Consider the following 22,664-nt stretch of genomic DNA (forward strand, 5'->3'; position numbering starts at 1 on the left):
AACTTTCTTTAATGATAGAACTATCATTGTGCTGTCCAACGTAGTAGACTAGCCAATCGTGATAGAGTGGCTATTGAGCCCTTGAAATGTGCTCATGCAACTGAAGAACTGAATTTTAATTAATTTAAATTTAAATAGCCACAAACGATTAGTGGCTACTGTATTGGACAGTGCAGCTCTAGGGCACATGCTTCGGAGTCCGTGCTGGGTCATGAGGGGTGTATATCCTCAACTTCAGGTACTGCAAAGCGGTTTGGAGATGTGTATCATGCATGATACCACTACTGGTGTGCAGGAGCTCCTGTTGTCTCATATTTGTACCAACAATTGGTGAATTAGTGCTATCCTTTTTTTTTTTTCCTTAGAGAGAGACAGAGAGAGAGACCACATGCACATGTGTGATTGGAGGGGGAGGGGCAAAGGGAGAGGGAGAGAGAGAGAGAATCTTTTTTTTTTTTTTTAAAGATTTTATTTATTTATTTGACAGAGATAGAGACAGCCAGCGAGAGAGGGCACACAAGCAGAGGGAGTGGGAGAGGAAGAAGCAGGCTCATAGCAGAAGAGCCTGATGTGGGGCTCGATCCCACAACGCTGGGATCACGCCCTGAGCCGAAGGCAGACGCCCAACTGCTGTGCCACCCAGGCGCCCCGAGAGAGAATCTTAAGCAGACTGCATACCCAGCCCCGACCCTGAGATCATGACCTGAGCTGAAATCAAGAGTCAGTCACTTAAGTGACTGAGCCACCCAGGTGCCCCATGTGCTATCCTTACTTTTTAGCTTTATCAAATTTTTATTGAATTTTGTCATTGTGGTTTTAGTATAAACTTACCTAACTACTAGGGAGCCCAAGTCATTTTGGGGTTTCCTTTCTTGTGAAATACCTATGTATGCCTTTTGTTCATTTTTCTATTGAATACTTTGTACTTTTCTTCTTTTTAGGAGTGTGTGTGTGTGTGTGTGTTTGTGTGTGTGTGTGTTCTGGTTACCAATCCTTTGTGATTATATGTAATGCCAATATTTTTTCCAGCCTGTGACCTGTCTTTTCATTGGTTTCATATAACAGAATTTAACTATACTTTTATGATATATGTCTTTTGAGTCTTTTAAAATATTCTGAGGTCAAGAAGCATTCTCCTAAAATTTCTTCATAAGTTTGTGTTGCTATTTTTTCAATGTGGGTTTATATTTTCTCTGTAAGGCCCGTGCATCTCTTTCGGTAGACTTATTCCTGGATTCTTTATATATATTTTTTAGAAAATTATACTTTCTATTTTTTCTTTTTTTCCCCTACTTATAGCTGTGTATTTGTAAAAAAGAAAGAAAATTACTCAAAAATAAACTTGGTATCGTTTCAACTTCTACATATAGTCACACTCTTATTCCAGAGTGTTTTTTTAAAGCACCTAGCACTAGACATGAATGAGAGAGCATGTTTTAAATGTAGTATTTTGGTGGTGACAGTAACATATTTATGCCACTTGTCATTCAAGATAAAGAATTTCAGAATCTGCCATATAAACAATCTCCACAAACAATGATTTAATCCCAATACAAAGACCAAAGGTTTGGAAGAGGTTGTCCTGGCCTCCTGGCAAATACAAGGTATATATAGGAAATTGCAACTCAGATTTTACTCAGAACTCCTCCAATGGTTCTATTCTTTGTCACTTTATTTCATCGCAGATCCAGAACCACTATAGCTTAAGGCACTCCTGCCTTTCTACCTGCAGGTCTATTAAGTAAGGGCAATTACTCTGCAAAGAGGTGACAATTCCTTTATGGAAGATATTGAATTCTAGGGCAGAAAACAGTGCATCAATAATGAAAGGTCAGTAAGAACACAATGAGCCCACTTCATAGCAACAAAGGGACTGCGGTTGGTGAGTGTCCAGGTACCTCCAGGAATAAAGTGTGTATAGAGCATGAGCATTCACTTACTGCCTTCAGGTATCCTTTTGGCAGGAATCTCTCTGAGATCAATTTACTATTGGACCACTAGCACTCTACATTTGAAAATATAAAGACAAAACGTCTTGTTCTAAAAAAAGTGGGTCTCATCAATGCTTAAGCGCTAGGTCAACAGGACTACAGCCACGCACAGGTCTGCGGGTTCCGCTGACCTGCAGAGGAACTCCAAACTAGTCAGCAACATGGAGCTTTGATGGATGAGGTAATGCTTAGTGAACTGCAGCTGATTTTCTATTCAGTACATGTAACCTCAGCTTTGTTCTACTGAATAACTTCGGCTACGCTGATACTCACAGTATTGATTGCTGTTTTAGAGCTTTGATATACCGTTCATTTTTTAAAAGCGATTATAGGGTATTTTGAATTTGGCTATAGATAACCAAGTTAGTGGGAGGATCAAAGAGTTCCATGATATTGCGGTATAACTGAACAAACCCGTGGCTCTCTTTACCAGCGTACAGGGCAAAGGGAAAAAGCAATAGGGCAGTCTTTTGAAAAGGGATATAAGTGATATGGACTGCCATATGTTAGTTACCAAAGGATTGCATTTAAATATTCTTGTGCTTTTCTTCTCAGAAAAGGGAAAATAAAGGAAATGTAAAAACAACGACTGTCACCAAGAGCTGCTCTTAAAAGAGCCAAGTACCCCCAAATTAAATTCATGCTGCTTAGCTCTCACTTTCCCATAATGTCGGCATAATTCAACGATGGCATTTTGCCAATTATCTCCAGAGTAAGAAGTAGGGCATTTAACCACCTCTTTTTCAAGGAACAAAGTTCTTAAGAAGCAATTGATTACTGCTTGTCAGGGTAAACAGTAATTCTCCTGGGATCTATTTTTTATGGTATAAACCTTGAAGGCAAAAAATTCAATCTGAACACATCCATTCCTTTAATAGTCCTTGGAAGAACATAATCTTATTTTTTCCCTCTTTTCAATGTTGTAAGAGTTTTTTTTTTTTTTTTTCACTTAGCAGTCTATAGAAGCCAGGAGTCTGCAAACCACCAAAATCCTCAGAGCCCTACAAAGGTTTCTAACAAATTGGGAATGTGCAATTCCAGCCTTGCTTCTTCTTCTAAAAGCCATAAAATATCTAAATGATGCATATATATGAGTATATGGATGGAGATGGTGTGTGTATATACATTATACACACATACCCACACTATTTCTTACTCTCCTCATTAATGCAAATAAATATATATTTTTTTCAAGAAGATTTAATATGAAATCCAAAACATATATTAGGAAAAAAATCACATAGAAATAACTTCAAATTAATATCTTCTTGGAGACTAAATTGCTATTTGCCAAAGTAAATAATAGCAGGAAAAAAACCCTTGTGCTCTTTTGAAATTTTAAATTAAATATAAAAAGGCTGGAGAAAAAATAATTTATGATAAACCCAGGGAATATGGAGAGATACTTGAATTCATACATTCAATAAATATTACACATGCCAAAGTATTAAGACATTTATAAATTATCCTTTAGCTCAGCTAGTGTAAGATTGTTTCCATAGCAATGGTGCAGGGATAGTGAAAAGCCACTTTACCATTTCTGTAGTTTGGAGTAGTCATATACTGTCCATTTCCATTTTCTTCTTTAAAGTAAAAGTCTCTATGCAGCTAAAATTTAATTTGAGAAGTTTTGTATTTGCTTTTTACCCTAATGCAAAACATATAGATAGGGCAATAATGGATTACATGTCCTTTATCGGGGCATCAATATGTTTACTTTTTTCCTCCTGAGATTCTAGTATATCAACAAATTTAACGGGTAATGTCATAATCCCTCCTAACATTGGGATTCTTTAATTTTTTATATCACAGTGTGAAGGACCAATTCTTGAAGACATTCCCAGCCCTCACATACTACCTTCCTTATGGGTATCAGTCAGAGTCCTGGCAGGAAACAGACGGCACACACAAGCTGGCTAATTAAACGGAGGTTAACAAAGGGACCATTTATAAAGATGTGACAGGAAATAGGGAAATCAACAAGAAATGGGGCAGGTACCTCCTGAGGACAAAACAGCCAGAGTTGTTACTGTCCCTAAGCTGGAAGAAGCAAGTAGAAGGAGAAGTTACCAGAACCTGGAGAGGTAGCTATTCAGAGGAGCCATGCGTCAGGAGATGGAGCCTTCAGTGAGTTGACACCACTAATCATGGTAGTGCTTTGGCAGGAAGAGAGGCAGCAGAATAAAAACCCAAAATTTAACTTCCTGACCTCTTGCCAGCGGTCCCCACTGATTCAACCAAGCCAAAATCCAGAGGACAAGGGAACCCATTAACATGGTCTACATAGATCAGCTCCCAGGATACAGACAGGGTAGAAAAGGTGACTGACAGGATCTCGAGAGGCAGAATGAAGGTACCCATCACAGTCCCCACTTACACATATAATTTAGTGAAAATCACCATTCAATTTGGAAATAGCATGGTGGGAGTTTTTCATCAGCAGAACTAGGAAGCAATTTGTATATTGAGGCATCCTAGGGAAAAGGAATTCATTGAACAAGACACTTGAACACATTATAAGGTAAGAGAAATATTTATTTAATTTTGCACAAGAACGAGCTTATACTGAACAAATCCAACCAAATAATATTAAGTGCAGTAAAACAAGGAAATAGGGATGACCTTTCCTGTTAGAAAATATTAAGTAACCATGCCTGTGCATTATTTTTATCATTACAATAACTTGTTTCAGATTTCTTTTCGGAGTGTATACTGTACATAACACATTATAGCTTTTTTGCTTTGCTTCTGAAAATATAATTCATTCACTGCCTTGCTTTTTATTTATTTATTTTTTGCAGTGAGGAACCTAACTGATTCGTGAAGATTCTGATCTAGAGAAAAATTTTCTGCACCAGTGAAGCTGGAGGCTTTCAAAGCTCTGATGGGCTCAGGCTTTATATCCAGGGGTCATGATGTCATGGTGTGTATGCTACACCCATTCTTCTACCACGGTGATGTCAGACACAGTAGAAGCAGAATTCTGGTCTCGTTTTGCCCCAAGAATTTTCCTTTAGTGATTTTCTCAAGCTTCACAAATTTCATAATTGAATGTTCACTCAGCTATTAACAAAGCTGCACTTAGCTGCCCACAAATCATCCACTTTAAGTTTTAACTTTTTTTTTTTTTTGGTCTTTTTAATGAAAGAACATTCTTTAAACAGAAATCTCCCGTGAGACCGTTAACTTCACAGTTCCTGAAGGCACTGTGGATCCACTGAGCAACAGATGTGGCCATTCTAGAGAAGAAAAAAGAGGAAAGAAAAGGATGGTATAAGCTGTTAAGCCATTAGTAAATACTCACACTTATTGATTGGTGCACATAAATCTAACTGGGGCTTGTTATTTATGCAGCCCTGCAAGTTCAACAGCCCAGTCACTTCTCATGTCTCTGCTACTGCAGAGCCAATTATGCCCAGTTACTTGTGGCAAATCATAGACAAGCTTTATTTACCACATGGCACCTTCTTAGGTCACATTTGTTCTCTTAATTATTCATCCACAAAATACAAATTGAGTATATTGAGCCCTAGGTATACTGATGAATAAGCAGACATGGTCACTACCCTCATAGGGTAGTGGTTACAGTTTGGGGGGGGGCAGGAAACTAATGAATACCAGGCAAACATATAATCAAAAATTGTGAGAAGTGCTAAAAAAGAAATAAACTAGGTGGTGTCAGGAGACTAATAAAAGACTAGCTGGGGCACCTGCGTGGCTCAGTCGGTTAAGCATCTGCCTTCTGCTCAGGTCATGATCCCAGAGTCCTGGGATTGAGTCCCGCATTGGGCTCCCTGCTCAGCAGGGCATCTGCTTCTCCCTCTGTCCCTCCCCCTCCTCATGCTCTCTGTCTCCTTCGCAAAGTAAATAAATAAAATCTTTAAAAAATAATAATAAAAAAAGACTGGCTACTTAGATTAGGTGGTCAGGGTAGGCTTCTCTGTAGAAGTGATATTTAAACCAAGACCTCAGTGTAACGTGCAGGTTGGCCAAAAGTACAGGGAACAGAATGAGTAAAGGCTTTGAGATGAAAACAGTTTTGTTTAGTTAAGAAGCTGAAAAAAAGGTCTGGGTGAGAATTTTGAGTTGGTGAAGAAAACAGTGTAGAGATGAAGTAGGAATAATAGCAGGGAAGGGCCAGATACACATAATTAGTTTTTTGAATAAAATACCAAAATAATACAGCACATTACAAAAAAGAAAAAAAAAATCTTACCCTTTGATTCCTCGCACTCTTACTTTCTTCAACCAGCTAACTGATAATGATGTTTATGTTAATATCGTTACTACAATCATAAGATGATAATATCCTTCTACTTCTTGAGTGCATACTCTGTGTCAGACACTTTGCTAGGCACTTTAAATACATCATCTAATTTCAACCTCACAGCATTCCCAGTGGGTCACCATTAATAGTCACACTTTCTAGATTCAGAAACTGAAGATCAGAAAGCTTAAATATCATGTCCAAAATCACACAGCTAACAATGGTAGAGCAGGGATTAAAATTCAGGTTAGTCTGACTCTAAAAACCATCCTCTATTTGATATTTCCCCTCCAATAAGTGACTTTAGATGACTTAAAAGTGTATTACACTTTTAGGATAAAATCAAAGTATCTGTTCTATAAGACAAAAGATTTTGATACTTTAAACTTTTCTGAAGTACACCAAATGAGGGGAAAACTAGTCCATTTCCAAGAAGAGTATTATCAATGTAAGCTAATACTCTTCTGTTCTTAATTATTCTGAAGCAGAGTTCTTATTCTGACAGCAAGAGAAAGTCTCAGCATCTCTCGGATCTCTAGTGGCATTTTAAAGATTTGTCATCATGTTCAGAGGCAGGTTTCCTAACCATAACCATTACATCATCTTTCCCAGTCCAGTCACCTGATGATATAAGAGATGTGCCAGTTCCTGAGAGTATCAGTTCCTCAAATTGTATGGCTTTTGAGCAGAAAGTGAGGGAATTTCTGGAGCTTTCTACCATTGAGTATGTAAAGCTAGCATTAGAACCCTATGGGTGGAAAAATCATTATTATGGTTCCCATGAGTATGTTTTAGGAAGGGACTGTGTATTTTCCAAAATCTTCCAGGAATGTTTTTCTTATTCCATATCCATATTTTCTGTTACAATAAGATAAATGCTCTATAAATCATATACCATTGGAAACTCCTCAATTAGGGAAACATAGTTCATACACGAATGAATAATAAGATATCCTATTGGAGTTCCAGTTTCAGTAATGGCATAGTTGCTTATATAAAACTAACCTTCCCATAGATAGCTATGAAGGGTCTGGACAAAATAGAAAAAATGACTATTTGAAAGCAACAGATAGTGACCAAGGGCAGGCAGACACTGGAAAGGTTTCAATCTGTAAAAGAAAGGAAATGTGTTGTGTGAGATTTATTTTTACTTGGCATTCCCCCTGAGGGCACTCTGTAGTCTGTGCAACTTAGGCTAACTGTAACTCAGGCAGAAAGATACCCTCTGATAGGCCTCGACGTCAGAGGACAACTTTTAGGGCTGCCAGAGTGGTTGTAAATTCAGAGGGAAATATCTAGAAAGGAGGGAGTGAATCAGCATATAAACTCCCCGCAAATCCTTGGTTGGTCTTTGAATTACAGAAGAAAGTAAAGAGCTAATGACTTACAGCTTGAAGTTTGAAAGATCTGGGCAGGGATTTCAAATGCTGCTTACTGTGGGTAGCAGTGTTTAAAATCTGTGTCCTTCCAAGTTAGGAAGGATTGATTAAAAAAAATTCAGGCTTTTCATTGAAAGCCCAAAAGGGCCATGATTAGGAGTAAAACAATGTCTCAAGATTAAGGGACTTACCCTAGAACTAAGGGTAAATCTTGAATAGACCCACCGAACCAGAGTAAAATGAAGCTTTCTTAAGTGCAAGGTGATAGGCCAGTAATTTGCCAACTGCTAGAACAAACAGTCTTCAGAGGAAGCTAACAGAACATAGGGTCTGTGCCATATATCATCCATGATATCCAATACGCCATAAAAAGTATTAGATATGCAAAGAACGACAAGAAAAGGTGACTCCTAATCAAGAGAAAAAGTAATGAATAGAAATGACTCAAAGATAATCCAGATGGAATAATTAGCAGACAAGAACTGGAAAGTATCTATTTTAAATATGTTTGAAATTAAAAAAAAATAGATGGTAAATCTCAGCAGATAAATAAAACTATAAGTAGAATTAGGTGGAAATTTTGGAATGAAAATTACAGTATTTGAAATGAAAAATTCATTGGATAGGTTTAATAGCAGATTAGACATGGCAGAAGGAACAGTAAATGTATAACAAAAAATAGAAATTATCCAATGTAAAACAAAGAGAAAAAAGACTGATATAAAAATAGAGCTTCAGTGACCTTCAGGATAGTATTAAGCCATATAACATATGAGTAATCATAGTCCCAGAAGAATAGGAGGGAGGAAATTGCAGAGAAAATACTTGAAAATATTTGAAGAAACCATGGTCAAAATTTTATCAAATTTCTTGGAAAACAACAACAACAACAACAGCACCAACTTACTTAAAAAACCCAGCAAACATCAAAGAATAAAGTCAAACAAAATATCACATCTAAGTGTATCACAGTCAAACTTCTAAAAATCAAAGATAGAGAATTGTGAAAGGAAACAGAGGGGGGATAAGACATACTTTATACAGGAGAACAAAATTTAAAATGATAGCTGAATCCTCATCAGAAACAATAGAGCCATGAACACAACAGAGTATCACCTTTAAAGTCACAGATTTGTATCTGTGAATCTGTGAATCCAAAATGCTATATTAAATAAAAATATCCTTTAAAAATAAAGATAATTTCAGATAAATGGAACTTGAGAGATCTGTTAACCATTGGATCTACAATATGGAAAATGCTAAAGGAAGTTAAAACGGAAGGGAAGTGATACCAGATGGAGACTCAAATATGTGAGAAGAAATGAACACTAGAAATGGCATATATGTGGATAAATATGAAATACAGCATTTCTTCTTCCCTTAACTTCCTTAAGAGATATTTGGCTGATTAAAGCAAAAATAGTAACAAGGAATTTTAGGGTTTATAGCTTACATAGTTATAAAATACATGATTATTATAGCTCAAAGACTAAGGGGGATGGAATTCTATTATGCTGAAGTTCTTATATTTTATGTAAAGTAGTATAATATTAAGTCTTATTATATTGTAATAAATTAATGCTATATATTATAATCTCTAGATCAGCAACTAAAATACTAATATAAAAAGTTTCAGTTAAGGGGCGCCTGGATGGCGCAGTTGGTTAAGCAACTGCCTTGGGCTTAGGTCATGATCCCGGGGTCTTGGCTTCAAGCCCAGTATTGGGCTCTTTGCTCAGCGGGGAGCCTTTTTCTCCCCTCCCTCTGCCTACCGCCCCCCCCCCACGCTTGTGCTCTTTCTCTCTGTCAAACAAATAAATAAAACCTTTTTTAAAAAAAGTTATAGTTAAAAATCCAAAAGAACAATTAAATTTAAATAATATAAAATGTTAAACAGAAAGAAGGAAGAAATGGAGGAATAGGAATATGAAAAATAGGACAAAAATAAAACAAACGGCAAAATGGTAGCCCTATATCCACCAATGCCAAAAAATTACATTATGTAATGTAATACAAAGGTAAATTGTAAAAAAAACGGACCAAACACTTCAAATAAAAGACAGAGACTGTCATACTGGATAGCAAAATAAGAACTAAGTGTACAATATCTATAAAACATGCCATTTGAATATAAAACCATAGATGGGTTGAAAGTAAATGGGTTGAAAGTAGATGGATCAAATCAAAATGAATATGTGAAAAAAATTAACTTCAAGTCTAGAAGGCTTGCTAGATAAAAGGAGGACATTACATAATGATAAAATGATTAATTTACCAAAAGACATAAAAGAGTACATCCTGGGTGATTCCATTTATATGAAATTTTTAAAAAGCAAAATAAATCTATTACAATGAAATCAAACTGAAGTTTGCTATGGTAAGTTGGTATTGCCTGGAAGGGGGAGAAAAGGTATTCACTCAAGTGTTGGAAATATTCTATATTTTGATTTATAAGACTCATTTCACTATAGTTAATATTACCTTGATAAAAACTAAAATAAAAGGGGATCCACTGAAACTTAGTCTGATTACTAGGAATAGTAACGACCTACTATTATAATGAATTATAAAAACTAGTTGTTTTTACATAGTACACAGTAAGTTTCCTTAACACCCTGTTATTTCTGGCTATATTTATTCTATGTTTTTAAAAAGTTTTTAAAAAAGTCATTGTCACTATTTTTTTGCTAAACTCAAATCAAAATTACAAGACAGCTGACTTTTAATTTTCAGTTAATATATTTATATATGATACATGCATAATATATTTTAATGTTATTTATATTCAATATATTTAGTTTTTATTCATTTATTAATTTACTGTATAATTAATATATTAATCTTACAAATTATACAGATTATACAGATGTATTTATAAATAATATATTTTTAAACATCCCACTATCATCAGTATTATAGTATGTCTTCATAGAATTCATTTTCGTACTCTTTTATTTTCAATCTTGCAATTTAAGTGTATATGTAACTATATATTATATTTTTAGTGTAGGTTTTATTTTAAGCCTTTTTTTCAATGGCTGAATAATATAATCATATAATTATATATAATTACGTAATTATGATATATTGCATCATAAAGAATTACTAGAACTTATTTAACTATTTTTTATTTTTTGAACACCTTGGTTTCTTCCTTGACTTTGTATGACAGATAATATTGAGGTGAATATTGTCATGCCTATAGCACCTTCCATATTTTAGAGTATTTCTTTAGGTTATATTCTCAGACCTGTGGTTAATATGACAAAAGATGTTTTGAGTTGGGATGGGGAGTAGGCAAAGAGGTGTATTTGTGGCTGTTGACATGTGTTTTTCAATGTCACTAACAATTCATAAGAGTTATTCCAGCACATCTCTGTCAGGACTGGAAATTACTGTGAGATTTTTTTATTGTAGTATGTGAAAATAATAATTCATTATGTTAGTTTACATTAGAGTTTTAATTGTTTAAAGGTTGAATAATTTCCTCTTTTTTTTAATAGCTGCATTTTTTAAGTAAATTGTTTATTCATTCTTTGTTGATTTATTTATGGAAGAATAATGCTTTTTCTTGTTAACTTTTATATGTTTTTAATTTAACAAAGAAATCATATCTTCTGGAAGAACATTTTTCCAACCTCTAGTTGTGACTTCTTATTTTGCTAATTTTATTTATCTATAGACGCTCTAAATTTTCTTTGAGGTATACTTTATCACTTTTAAGTTAGAAAAGGCATCTCCCTTCCAGAATGTTGATTAACATTTGATTACATCTTCTTTTTATTTTTAGTATCTAACATTTCTTCCATGTAGAATTTGTTTTGATATATGATAACATATAAAATTACTTCCCTCAAATTGCTGCCCAGGCATTCCAATATATATAGAATAATCCTTTCTTCCTCTATTGGTTTGCAAATCTATATAGAATAATCCTTTCTTCCTTTATTGATCTGAAAATCTCTCCTGATCAAACAGGAAAGTCTTCATTTTACTGTCCTCATTGATGGGGCATTTGTTTCCATAAATAGATCTAGTTATCTATTCTAATGTTAGTACAGAAGCCTGCTTTCAAAACTTTAAGTCTGCTGTGTCAGATAGATGAAGGTAAAGTTTAGGAAGTTAGGAGCTTCATCCTTAAAACCCTAATTTTCTATATACCTCAATTATTTCAGTATTACATCTAGAGTCTCCCCAGGAATTAAAAGTAGGCCCCTGGTTTCCAATTTCCAAATGGTCTGTTTGGTAATTATTTATTAAAGGAAATGACCTTCTAATTCCTCTTCCCTTCGTATTCATTTCTCAACTGGACACATCCCTAGTTATTGCTTGAAGCTCAAAACATAACCGCCTAAAAGCACTCTGACCCATCAAAGGGTTCATTGTCTCTCTTAGATTTAGGAAAGACAACGTTAGTAATTCACTTTTGACTCAAGAGTTTAACCTCCGAATGGAGGAACACTTTTTTTTTTTTTTAACCTAAGCAAATTAAATCTGAAGACATCCTTAAAAAACTCCCCCCTGCTAATTCCGAATTCCTCAGATCCTTATCTTCAATGTCATTTGCTCAGAAGATAATTGGTACACATGTTGTACAGTCCTTTAGCACAGTGCTCCTTTCCTTCAGAGCATCCATCACAATCTAGAATGTTGTCTTTATCTGTTTCATGACTTGATTACTATCTATTTACTCTATTACCAACAATAATAATAGCCAATATTGAGTGTTTACTCTGAATGTGCATGAAATGTGTAGGAAACTTTTTTATGAATCTTCTCACCTAATTCTTATAGCAACCCTCTCATGTAGGTACTGAAACTATTCCTAGGTAGGTACTATTTTTATTCTTATTTTTCAGGTGTGCAAGCTGAGCCACAGAGAGATTAATGAACATCCTTTGAGATCACATTGCTAGTATGGCTGATCAGGCTTTGAATCCAGGTGGCCTGATTCTAGACACTGCGTTCTTCACCTCTAGACCAGTGCTGTCCAGCAGAACATCCTGTGATGATAGAAATATTCTTTATATGTGCTGTCTAATATGATAGCTAGTAGCCACATGTAGCTATTGTTCAGTTAAAATGTGGCCAGCGTGACTGAGAAATTGAAGTTTTAATTTTATTTAATTTTAATTAATTTAAATAGCCACATGTGGCTACTGACTACCATACTGGACAGCACAGCTCTAGACAATAATGTACTAGGTAATAATTTCCAGGGACAGTTGTATCTGTTTTGCTTATCATTACACTCCTGGTACTAGCATAATACCTGGCACAATGTATTTATTGACTAGGATGAATAATTCATAGGAGAGTAGGACAGGGATATAAGAAGTAAAAAGGTGCTCTGAAAGCACCAGATTGTGGAAAATGCTCACCTCCAATGCAATATCTGTACCTGTTTTGCATCCATTTTATTTTGAAAACAACACAAAATAAACATAATAAAAATGTGTATTTGGGATAAATTCGGTAAAATAGCACATATTTTTATAACTCATACTTAGGAAGGGAAACAGCATCAAACAGTAACTTCTGAGAATCAGCACTTATCTGACAAAAAAATGAATTTAATTCTAAAATACGCTTTCTGGAATACATTCCTATCATGAGGCAAAAAATCCTACTATTTGTTTATAAGACAGTAAATGACAAATGTATTCATGCTCTTCACCCCAGAAAACACTCTCATGTTTTTCTGTCTATTATTGAATGCATTTTTTTTTCCGGAAATATCTGTGTGAGCCATATTTGTGTGTTTTTCATCCTATCACCTGCTATATATTTTTGCTGTCACTTCTCAGAACAATAATCTTAGTTAGATTAAGAGTGTATATGGGGCACGTGGCTTGTTCAGTTGGTGGATCATGTGACTCCTGATTTCAGGGTTGTGAGTTCGAGCTGCATTTTGGGTGTAGAGATTTCTTTTAAAATATTTTTTAAAAAAAGAGTGTAAAAGGACTTAACTTTAATTGGTAAGTAAATGTCAGAAAGTATTTCCCTATTGGTCATTAATGCTGAAGTTTCTAGATATGCATTGCTAAGTGTACTCCTATTAAATGTACATTAAAGCAATACCGTATATACATTAGTCACTTTCGTAGTAGTAGTATCAGTAGTAGTAACTTTCAAATTTGCTAATGCACTTTCAGAAAACGCAGTAAATGTTCACTCAAAAAGCTTTGCTTGATTGACAAAAATTACATTGACTGAAAGAGACAGAAATTTTGGTTTGAAATAGATAATAGTATCTCAAAGCTTAAAGCATTTTCTATTCTTTGTCCTGTTACGTTAAGCCACTCTAGTAAGAATTTGTGCTAAGTGAATCTGAATTAAATTGCTCTATTGAAAAAAAAAATTCATGGAATTGAGCACTTAAAAAAACAGAGTTAGAGATACCTGGCTGTGTTATGTTGGAAAAAATCTGAATCTTTGCTTTCCTGTGTTGTTGTTATTAAGCCTTAAGATTATTTACTTAGTTTTAGTGTTGATTCAAAAATTATGACTATGAAATAGAGTGACCACTAAATCAACATTTGTAGGAATAATAATCCAGTAGAATGCTTTCAACTTTGCCAGTATCCATGAACTCTATATACTGTCTACCTTATCTGTATTTTTGTTCTCATTGAAGTAAAAGGCACATGCTCTATTTTCCTATGAGAATAAGAAGAAAAATCTTTATAATGATTTTTCTCCAACTGCAGGAATAAAATAAACAACAGATCTTAAATTTTTCAACCCAATGTAACTGACCACAACAAACCAAGAAATATGCCCATTTTTTCCATATTGATTTTCACTTTGGAAAATGTAATATATTTACTTTGTCGATATATCTTACAGACCTCATAAAAGGACCAGATAAAAATCAATAAAATAATATTGTCTTCCATCATGAAAGAAGAAACATGCAGTTTGTGTTGTAGATTTTTTTTTAAAGACGTGTAGAGTTAGATACTTTCGGGCAATTTAAGTAGGTTCACTCTGTTCTGGTGACATAAATAGCTGATCATTCTGGTTTCTGATCAATGCATTTCCTTCTCCCTGAATATGCTTGAGGATGCACAGGGCAGTTAGCCTTGGCACTAATAAAGCTGAGTGGCCCTCCTCCCACCTCTGTTTCAACAATAAATAGGAAAAAAAAAATACTTTCCATTGGCCTAGGTTAAGCAAATTAATATCGATGAGCCCTGGGTACAGCTGGCCAAGCGCTCCCTACTTGGCCCGAATTTAATAGGCTTTACCTTGCACTGGCAGAGGGTACACTCGGTGCCATGTTTGATCCAAGAGGACCCAGTGAAGCGAACCACGTTCATCTCATCCAGGCAAGTTTTGGTGATGTCATTACGAATGGTGTCGGCCTGGCAAGGGTCAGTGACACAGCGCCGGCAGCACTCATTCTCTGGGAGGACACTGAATTCACATTCCACCTCTGGGCAAGGCAGAGGCCAACAGTCAACTTCCCCTTGCTGAAAGGAAAGCAGATGCACCAGGGCAAGGAGAGAGGAAGGGAGGGTGTGGAGGGAGGCAGGGAGGGAGCACAGTGTTTACTGAATACTCAGTTTATTTGATGGATATTTATACTCACACCTTCAAAGCCATGAATCTTGCAGGGAATCTACAAAAGTCCTATCAGAGTGCTGAGGTCTATACTGCAGCTGAATTTTAAGAGTGTTCAAGGGTTAAATAAGAACAATGAACAAGAGCAAAACCCGTTCCCTTAAAACAATCAAATTTGCATGCTCCTATCTTTTCCCTGACAGAGAATTATTATTTACTATGGAAGAAGGTTTTCCTTAAATTTTTGCATAGTAGGTGCTTTTTTCATCTTTTGATCTCCCCCCCACACCTTCTCATTTATTCCCTTCTGTATAAAGATGTCCATTTACAAGGAAATTAACTGAAATATGAAGGGAATTTGGCAGGCTTTCTTTGTTCATTTATATGTTTCTCAGATTAGGGATTTTGGAGGAAAAAAAAAACAACTAGGAACTGATTTCAGGCTTCTTTATCCCATCTGGGAAAATTGTGTGAATTGGATCTTTTTAAAATTTAGCTCCCACCTGTTTCCTATTTTCTTTATGATTCTGAATCTCATGGTCCTGGAGATGAAAGCAGCCTTCAGGCACAGAAACTGACCTTGTTCTTTCAATTGATTTTTGGGTTTAAAGTATAAAAAGGAAGCAACAAAAAAGCATTGCCTTAAAAATATCCTCACATAAATAGAAAGGAAACTAGCCATGACTTTAAAAGTAGCATCTGTGAAACTTTCTTCTATAAAGACACATAGACCAATTTTCCTTTTCATTTACACTATTTGAAAGAAACAAGAAGTTTGGTCAAATGAAAAAAGATTGGTGTTTTCCTGATTAAGTCTTTATTTTCTTTTTTCCTATTGTTTCCAGTAGAAGTTTTGTAAATATATACATTCAACTCTAATATTCCAATAAGTATTTATTGCAAATCCATATCGTGTAAAACAAGGTGCCCACTTGAATAGCATTGATGGTAAAAATATTTAGAAGGAAAAAAGTGTGTGTGTTTTTTTGTTTTTGTTTCTGTTTTTTTAACTCTGAGCCTGACTGATAGAAATGGATTAACAGAAGTTCTACTTGGACAAGTAGAACATTTTTCACGAATGCCACTGTTCCGCTTACGACAGTCTGTGAGTAAACCTAAGCTGAATGGGATTGGGGATTCTAGGAGAGTCTTTTCTTCTTCTGAGCTCCGGAAGGATACACACGACATACCGTCCAACATTTACTCCCGGCTGTGCCTTCACAGGTCCTGACTGCATGCCCTCCATCTTGTCATCCTAGCCGGGCTCATTTTTTGTAACCACCGGCGCTACAGCCAGGTAGGTGCTGAGAACTGGCAGATGTGGGAGGGCAAGACTGTCTTCCTCGTTAGATTCTGGGCCTGAACTCCCCCTGTACTTCATGTAGCTAAACTTACCAAGCAGCGGCACTGTTGGCAGTTCTGGACCCAGGTGTCACCACTATTGTATAAGGTTTCCCCATTTTGATGGAGGCACTGACTACTAAGCCTTGGGTCACATTCAGGGCAGCAAAAAAGATCAACCGTGGGATTCTCGCAGTCACAGACCATCCGACGACACATTACGAATCCATTCTGTATAAGAAGAAAGCAGTTACCAAAGCCTCCATTTCTCTATATACGAACATCAGTGTAACAGATTTAAAGTTACATTTTGTAGCTAACACACAGAAATTACCCAAGCTGGAGAACTTCCAATTTCCTTTCCAAACACTGCTTGACCAGCAAATTTCCAGAAATGACCGGTATGAAATAACCACTACACAATCCTATGTATACATAAACATAGGTAATGTATATGTAAATATACATGTACTTGTTTATTAGTGTAGTAATTAGAATACTACCTAAATTTTGTTTTGTGTGAGGGCATGTGTATTTGTAGTTAGTAGTCAACAAGCTTTACCTACTGTTAAGTTTATGGAATATATTAGACCTTAAGTTTGTGTACAAACCGTTATCAATTTCTTTCATAATAATTGAGTCCTTCATACAGAGTGTTATTTATCTAACTATAATTTAAGTCTCTGTAATCAACTGAGTAATTAAAGTGGAACATCCCTTTAAAACTGAAACACAGACTAAATAGATCATTTTTACTCGTAGGCCAAAGTATGTCCACTCTGGCTTCATATTGCATTCATTCAAATATGATACTGTTACTATGGAAACACTAGCATAGTTAGCAACAAAGCTTTGTCAACATATGGACAGATAAGCACATTGTGGCATTTCCACAGGATGGAATACTATTCGGCAATAAAAAGGCATGGGTTACTGACATATGTAATTAATATAACTGAATGTTGAAAACATAATGCTGAGAGAAAGAAGCCAAACCAAAAAAAAGTATGTACTATATGTACCATCTACTATATAAAGCTCTAGAAAATACAAATCTAACCTACAGTCACCCAAATCAGTGTTTCCTTCAGGCTGACACTATGGGATTAACTAAGAAAGGTCAGAGACAACATTATGAGCAGATGAAAAAGTCCTTTTATGCTAACTGTGATAGCGATTAAGTAGATGCATTTCATTTGTCTAAGCTCATCAAGCTGTACATTTAAAACATATGCAAATTACATCCCAATAAAAATGATTAAAGTGTTTTATTTATACCTACCTGACATGAACACACAGAGCACCGGTCATTTTCCAACACCCAAATCTGACCATTGTGCTTAATTTTTCCATCATGGACGCAGTCCCCTGTGCAGTTCTTTCCATGAGGACATCGGCAATCGTATCCACCATCCAAGTTAAAGCAAATGGTATCATTGGCACAGCTATGCCTCCCGGTCCCACACTCATCAATATCTGCAGCCAAGAAAAGGCAGCAGGCAATGTGCTTAGAATATGCTCGGTTTCAAACAACTGCAATCAGGCAAGTTGTCTCCTAACCCAAAGTATTCAACTGTAAATTAATTTTCATCTTACTGGCATGCATTTCCTATTAAATGCTGACTAAAGCAATGTTAATGATCTAGGGATTTCACAGGAAAACATTATCATGCTTGACTTCAAACACCGGATAACCTTGGTTAGATTCTCAACTTTTATATTTCTGTAAATACCATTAGGCTTTATGGAACACTTATATTTTTTGAAAGGAAGACTAGAACTCAATTTATCAAACAAAAAGCAGTGGCAGTTGAAATTCTAAAAGTGCCTATGAGTTTTTACTGGGAAAATCATCCTCAGTGTGAAAATGGTGCTTACCCCCAATCCCTTCTTAGTGGGAGATGAAATGGCATGGGACCTCCTTTGGCATTTCATTCAGCTTCAAGCACCCATCTGCCACCCCCACGTTAGCGCCTCCCAGTGTCCAGCCCGGGAGATGCCGCTCTTCCTTTACCGTCAGGCGTTTGCGCGCACTGTCCCCCACCCACAGAGGGCAAGGGACCATCCGCAATTATCATCGCTCTCACAAATCATCTCCCACTTCTTAACTTTTCCATTTCAGATGATCATTTTGTCTCCTGCCTGACTCAACTGGCAACGGCCCATTCTTCACCTGACCTCACCTATTCCATGGCAATCACAGCCTAAAGCATTTTCATACAGATGAAAAGCAAACATATCTTGACCCACAGATCAGGTCCATAAGAAGAGATGTGATTCATTTTATTTATCCCCATAATTTAAAGGTCACAAGCCAAAATACGTTTCAGGGATTTTGTATGAGTGGCAGTAAGCAGTTATTTCCTACTTCATCTGTTTCCTCTGAGTAAAGGTCAAGAAAGAAAAAATTAAATCACAGCAGAAGAAGTGGGTTCGAGAGAAGATGGAATGGGTAGCTTTTAACCAGGGGAACTGTATACTGATTTTCTCAGAAAATTTTAAAGATAGACATTAGTAGATACTTTTCTTAAATGGTTTGGTTTCAACATTATTGAAGATGTAGCCTAGTCAAGATTATATTTGAGCCATATTTAAATTCTTAAATATTAAGTTCTGTCACATGTGCATTTCTAAAAATAAGCCACGTGATATATTTCTCTCTATTTGCCTTGATTTTGATCGATGCCACCTCAACAAACCCGATGAATTGAGACAATGGCTGAAAAGATTTTTGTTAGAACTACAGTGAACACATTATTATAGCCTGATTTGTCAAGGATAATACAGTTTATAATTATAGAGTATGATCAAAAGCAGAACTGTTAGCCAGCAAGAGGATATATTTCACATTTTTAAAAAGTACATTGATATATATATTATATATATAATATATTATATATATATATATAGATATATATTTTTTCAGATCAGGGAAATTTGGCTGATGCTATTTAGAGAAAGAGGAGCAAGAAGTGAAATTTTATAAAACTATAAAATAGCTCTATATTTGGTGTATTCAGAATGATAAGGTATATTTGATGACTTGATCTTCGTTTCCTATTAAATATTCCTTTAATTAGGAACTATAATAAACAGGAAAAAACATTAACCATAGTTATTTGGTCTCTTTGACCACAAACTGTACACATATTTCTTACTACATAACCCTTTAAATATCCACCATACGAATATTATTCCATTAATGGCAATGACTGGATTTTTATACTTATTTCATTTTGTTTGACATTTAAAATAAGAGCTCTGCTGTCAGGTAATGCATTTTTTTTTTTCTTAAAGGCAGAGACAATCCTTGGGTTTGCTGCAGAAGACAAAGAAGAGGTGTCCAGCCACAAAAAGAACATGTGCTCTGAAATAAAGTACATTTACAATAAAGAATTAGAGTAATAAGTTACTTACAACAACGGTTGATATGTACTTGTCATACCTGGAGAAATGTGTAGGCAGAAAATCATTATGAACCAATGATTACCTTTTGCTATACAATGGGATTTGAATTAATTTGAATTCCCCTCCCCCCACCCCCGCTTGTTATCTACACTGGTTTCCCAATGCAGAGACTATTCTCAATTGAATGGTACGGAGTTTTGGAATTCATTGTTACATATAGTTTTATTATAATGTAAAATTCCTAAATTAAATATACACAAGGGGTGTATATTCTGCTTTGAAAAACCTACTATGATACATAAAAATTCCAACTTTATAAATACTGATAACTCCTTTAGTAAGTTATTGAAGAAAAAATGTTACTAAATCCAATGACCAAGTCTCATTTCAGATTTAACTTGATCTAGCAGTAGCATTTGATATAGTTCATTCTCCCTCCCTAATAAATTTTCTTTACTTGCTTCCTATCACATTGGTAGCTCTTCTGGATCTTTCTCCTGCCCACATATACATCCTAGTGGCAATTAAACTATGAATAAGATTTGGCCAAGCAAGAGGAAGTAAAGAGTGGCCTCGGCAGAGGTGCAGGTGTACTTGAAAGCCCAAAGTTTAGAGTCAGCAAGACGTGTTAGAGGGAACGAGTTGAATGTCCAGGAGGAACAGAGTAGTTAGACAGTGAGCTGGAGAGGTACTCAGGGCCAAGTAAAGGTCATGTTAAGAAATCTGAACTTCAGGGGTGCCTGGGTGGCACAGTTGGTTAAAAGTTTGACTCTTGGTTTCGGCACAGGTCACGATCTCATGGGTCATGAGACCGAGCCTCGCGTTGGGCTCCATACTCAGTGTGGAGTTTGCTTAAATTTCTCTCTCCCTCTCCCTCTGCTCCTTCCCTGCATCCTCTCTCTCTCTCAAGTAGATAAATCTTTAATAAAAAAAGAAATCTGTACTGCATCATAAAAATAATAAAATGTCATTTTAGGGAATTGCAAAAAAAAAATCATAATCAGATTTTTTTTTTTAAGAAAGATTCCTTTTGTTTCATTTTGGGAAAGGGGTTTGAGTGGATTAGAATTTACAGCCAGGAGATCAATTAATAGGCTGTTTCAGTAGTCCAGGCAAGCAATGGTAATATAATAAAAGCAAACACTTACATGGTGGTTGGTATACTCCCAATTCTAAGTGCTTTCATATAATGATTCATTTAAACCTCACAACAACTGGTGGGTACAGTTATTCTCCCTATTTTATAGATTAGGAAGTTGAAGCATAGAAATGTTGCCTAACTTTCCCAAGGTCTAGTAAGGTATAGAGCCCAGGCGAGAATCCAAGCAGTAGGTCTTCAAGTCTGTGCTCTTAAGCACAGCACCGTACTGATCATTAGCAGGGGAGAGACGCACAGAAAGAAACAACGGGGAGAGAATCTTCCAAAATAGAAAAAACAAAGATAAAGCAACTTAGTGCTTTGTTAGCTTCAAAGGTTAGGGAGAGGAAGTGGTCCTGAATGATGTTTAAATTTCCGGCTTGGAAAATTTAACTGATGCTATTTTGAGAAAGAAGAGCAAGATCTCACTGTAGAGTGAAAGTGGGTGAGGAAAGCATGAGGAAAGGCAGGAGTTAGATTAGGACATGTTGAATTACACTTTCCTCTAGGCTTCCAAGTAGAGCTGTCCAGTAAATAGTTGGATATATGGGTCTGGAGTTCAGAAAATAGAACTGGGCTCAAATATGGATTTGGTGAAGATATATTTTCATCATTTCCTTTCTCAAAAATAGTCCTTCAGAGTCAAGTTCATACTCCTTAGAAAGGCATTTAAAGCTACTTCTTTGGCTTATCTCTCTTTCCCTTTCTCAACTTGCCAATAATCACATCATACTTGAAGTCCTAATACAAATGCTAGACATTCAAGCCTTTCTTGTTCCCAAACAGAAAATCATTTCTTCTTTTATTTCCTAACAGCTCTAAATTCATATTTTTCTCAAGTATTTATTATTTTCAGCCTTGTAGCTTTCTCCTCTCTTAGAAAGTCACTATACTCTATCTCGTATGACAGTCGTGGTACATATTTTATGTCTTCCACAAGCTAAGAGCAGTGACCACACCTCCTTTATGATTCAGTGCAGCAGATGGCTGGCAAATACCTCAAGGTACTTGTGCATAGATTCAGTCACTACTTGTTGAAGTGAATTGGATTCATTTCATTTTTGTCCTTTTTCTTGATTTAGGTTAATAATTTACAATATTTGGCTTGAGCACAATACTCAAAAGATGCTATTGTATGAACATTATTTTTTTGTCTTACAAGTTCAAAAACCTCACCAAGCTTAAAAATAATCCAGAAATTAAACTAATGGGGGGGGGGAGTGGACATGTAAAAAAAATTTCTTATGTGAAAAAAAATACTGGGCTTTATTCTCAGAGAGAAACGTATTTTCAGGCATAGTAGAAATGATGACATGGAGAAGGAAAATGGTACTCAGGCACATTATCTGGGGATTCAATATCTATACCTCTGAGATAAATGGATGAGCAAAACAGCATATGATTTTTATGAATGCAGCTTATAAACACCTACGTTGTAGATTATTCAGCTGCAGCCTAAAAAGTAGTGAAACAGTACACAGTTATTTATTCATGTCTTCGAATATATTTATGCATGTCTTCAGAGTAATTGTGAGACTACTGCTGTGACTTTGTCCACTTGGAAATGCCTTTTT

General features: G+C 35.7%; 1 protein-coding gene across 3 annotated transcripts in view; it reads right to left on the minus strand.

Moving 5' to 3' along the window:
• Positions 1-4,508: 4,508 nt before the first annotated feature.
• NELL2 (neural EGFL like 2) overlaps positions 4,509-22,664 on the minus strand; it is a 377,959-nt gene continuing 359,803 nt past the window's right edge. For all 3 annotated transcript variants that reach the window (XM_057318980.1, XM_026502054.4, XM_057318979.1), the window contains 4 exons: positions 17,827-18,020; positions 16,599-16,775; positions 14,888-15,112; positions 4,509-5,230 (listed from right to left, as the gene is read on the minus strand). In XM_057318980.1, the coding sequence (XP_057174963.1) occupies positions 5,180-5,230; positions 14,888-15,112; positions 16,599-16,775; positions 17,827-18,020 (647 nt within the window). In that variant the 3' untranslated portion in view covers positions 4,509-5,179. The remainder of the gene's footprint in view (positions 5,231-14,887; positions 15,113-16,598; positions 16,776-17,826; positions 18,021-22,664) is intronic.

This window comes from Ursus arctos, unplaced genomic scaffold, assembly GCF_023065955.2.
Source record: "Ursus arctos isolate Adak ecotype North America unplaced genomic scaffold, UrsArc2.0 scaffold_26, whole genome shotgun sequence".
In the NCBI taxonomy this organism is placed as follows: Eukaryota; Metazoa; Chordata; class Mammalia; order Carnivora; family Ursidae; genus Ursus; species Ursus arctos.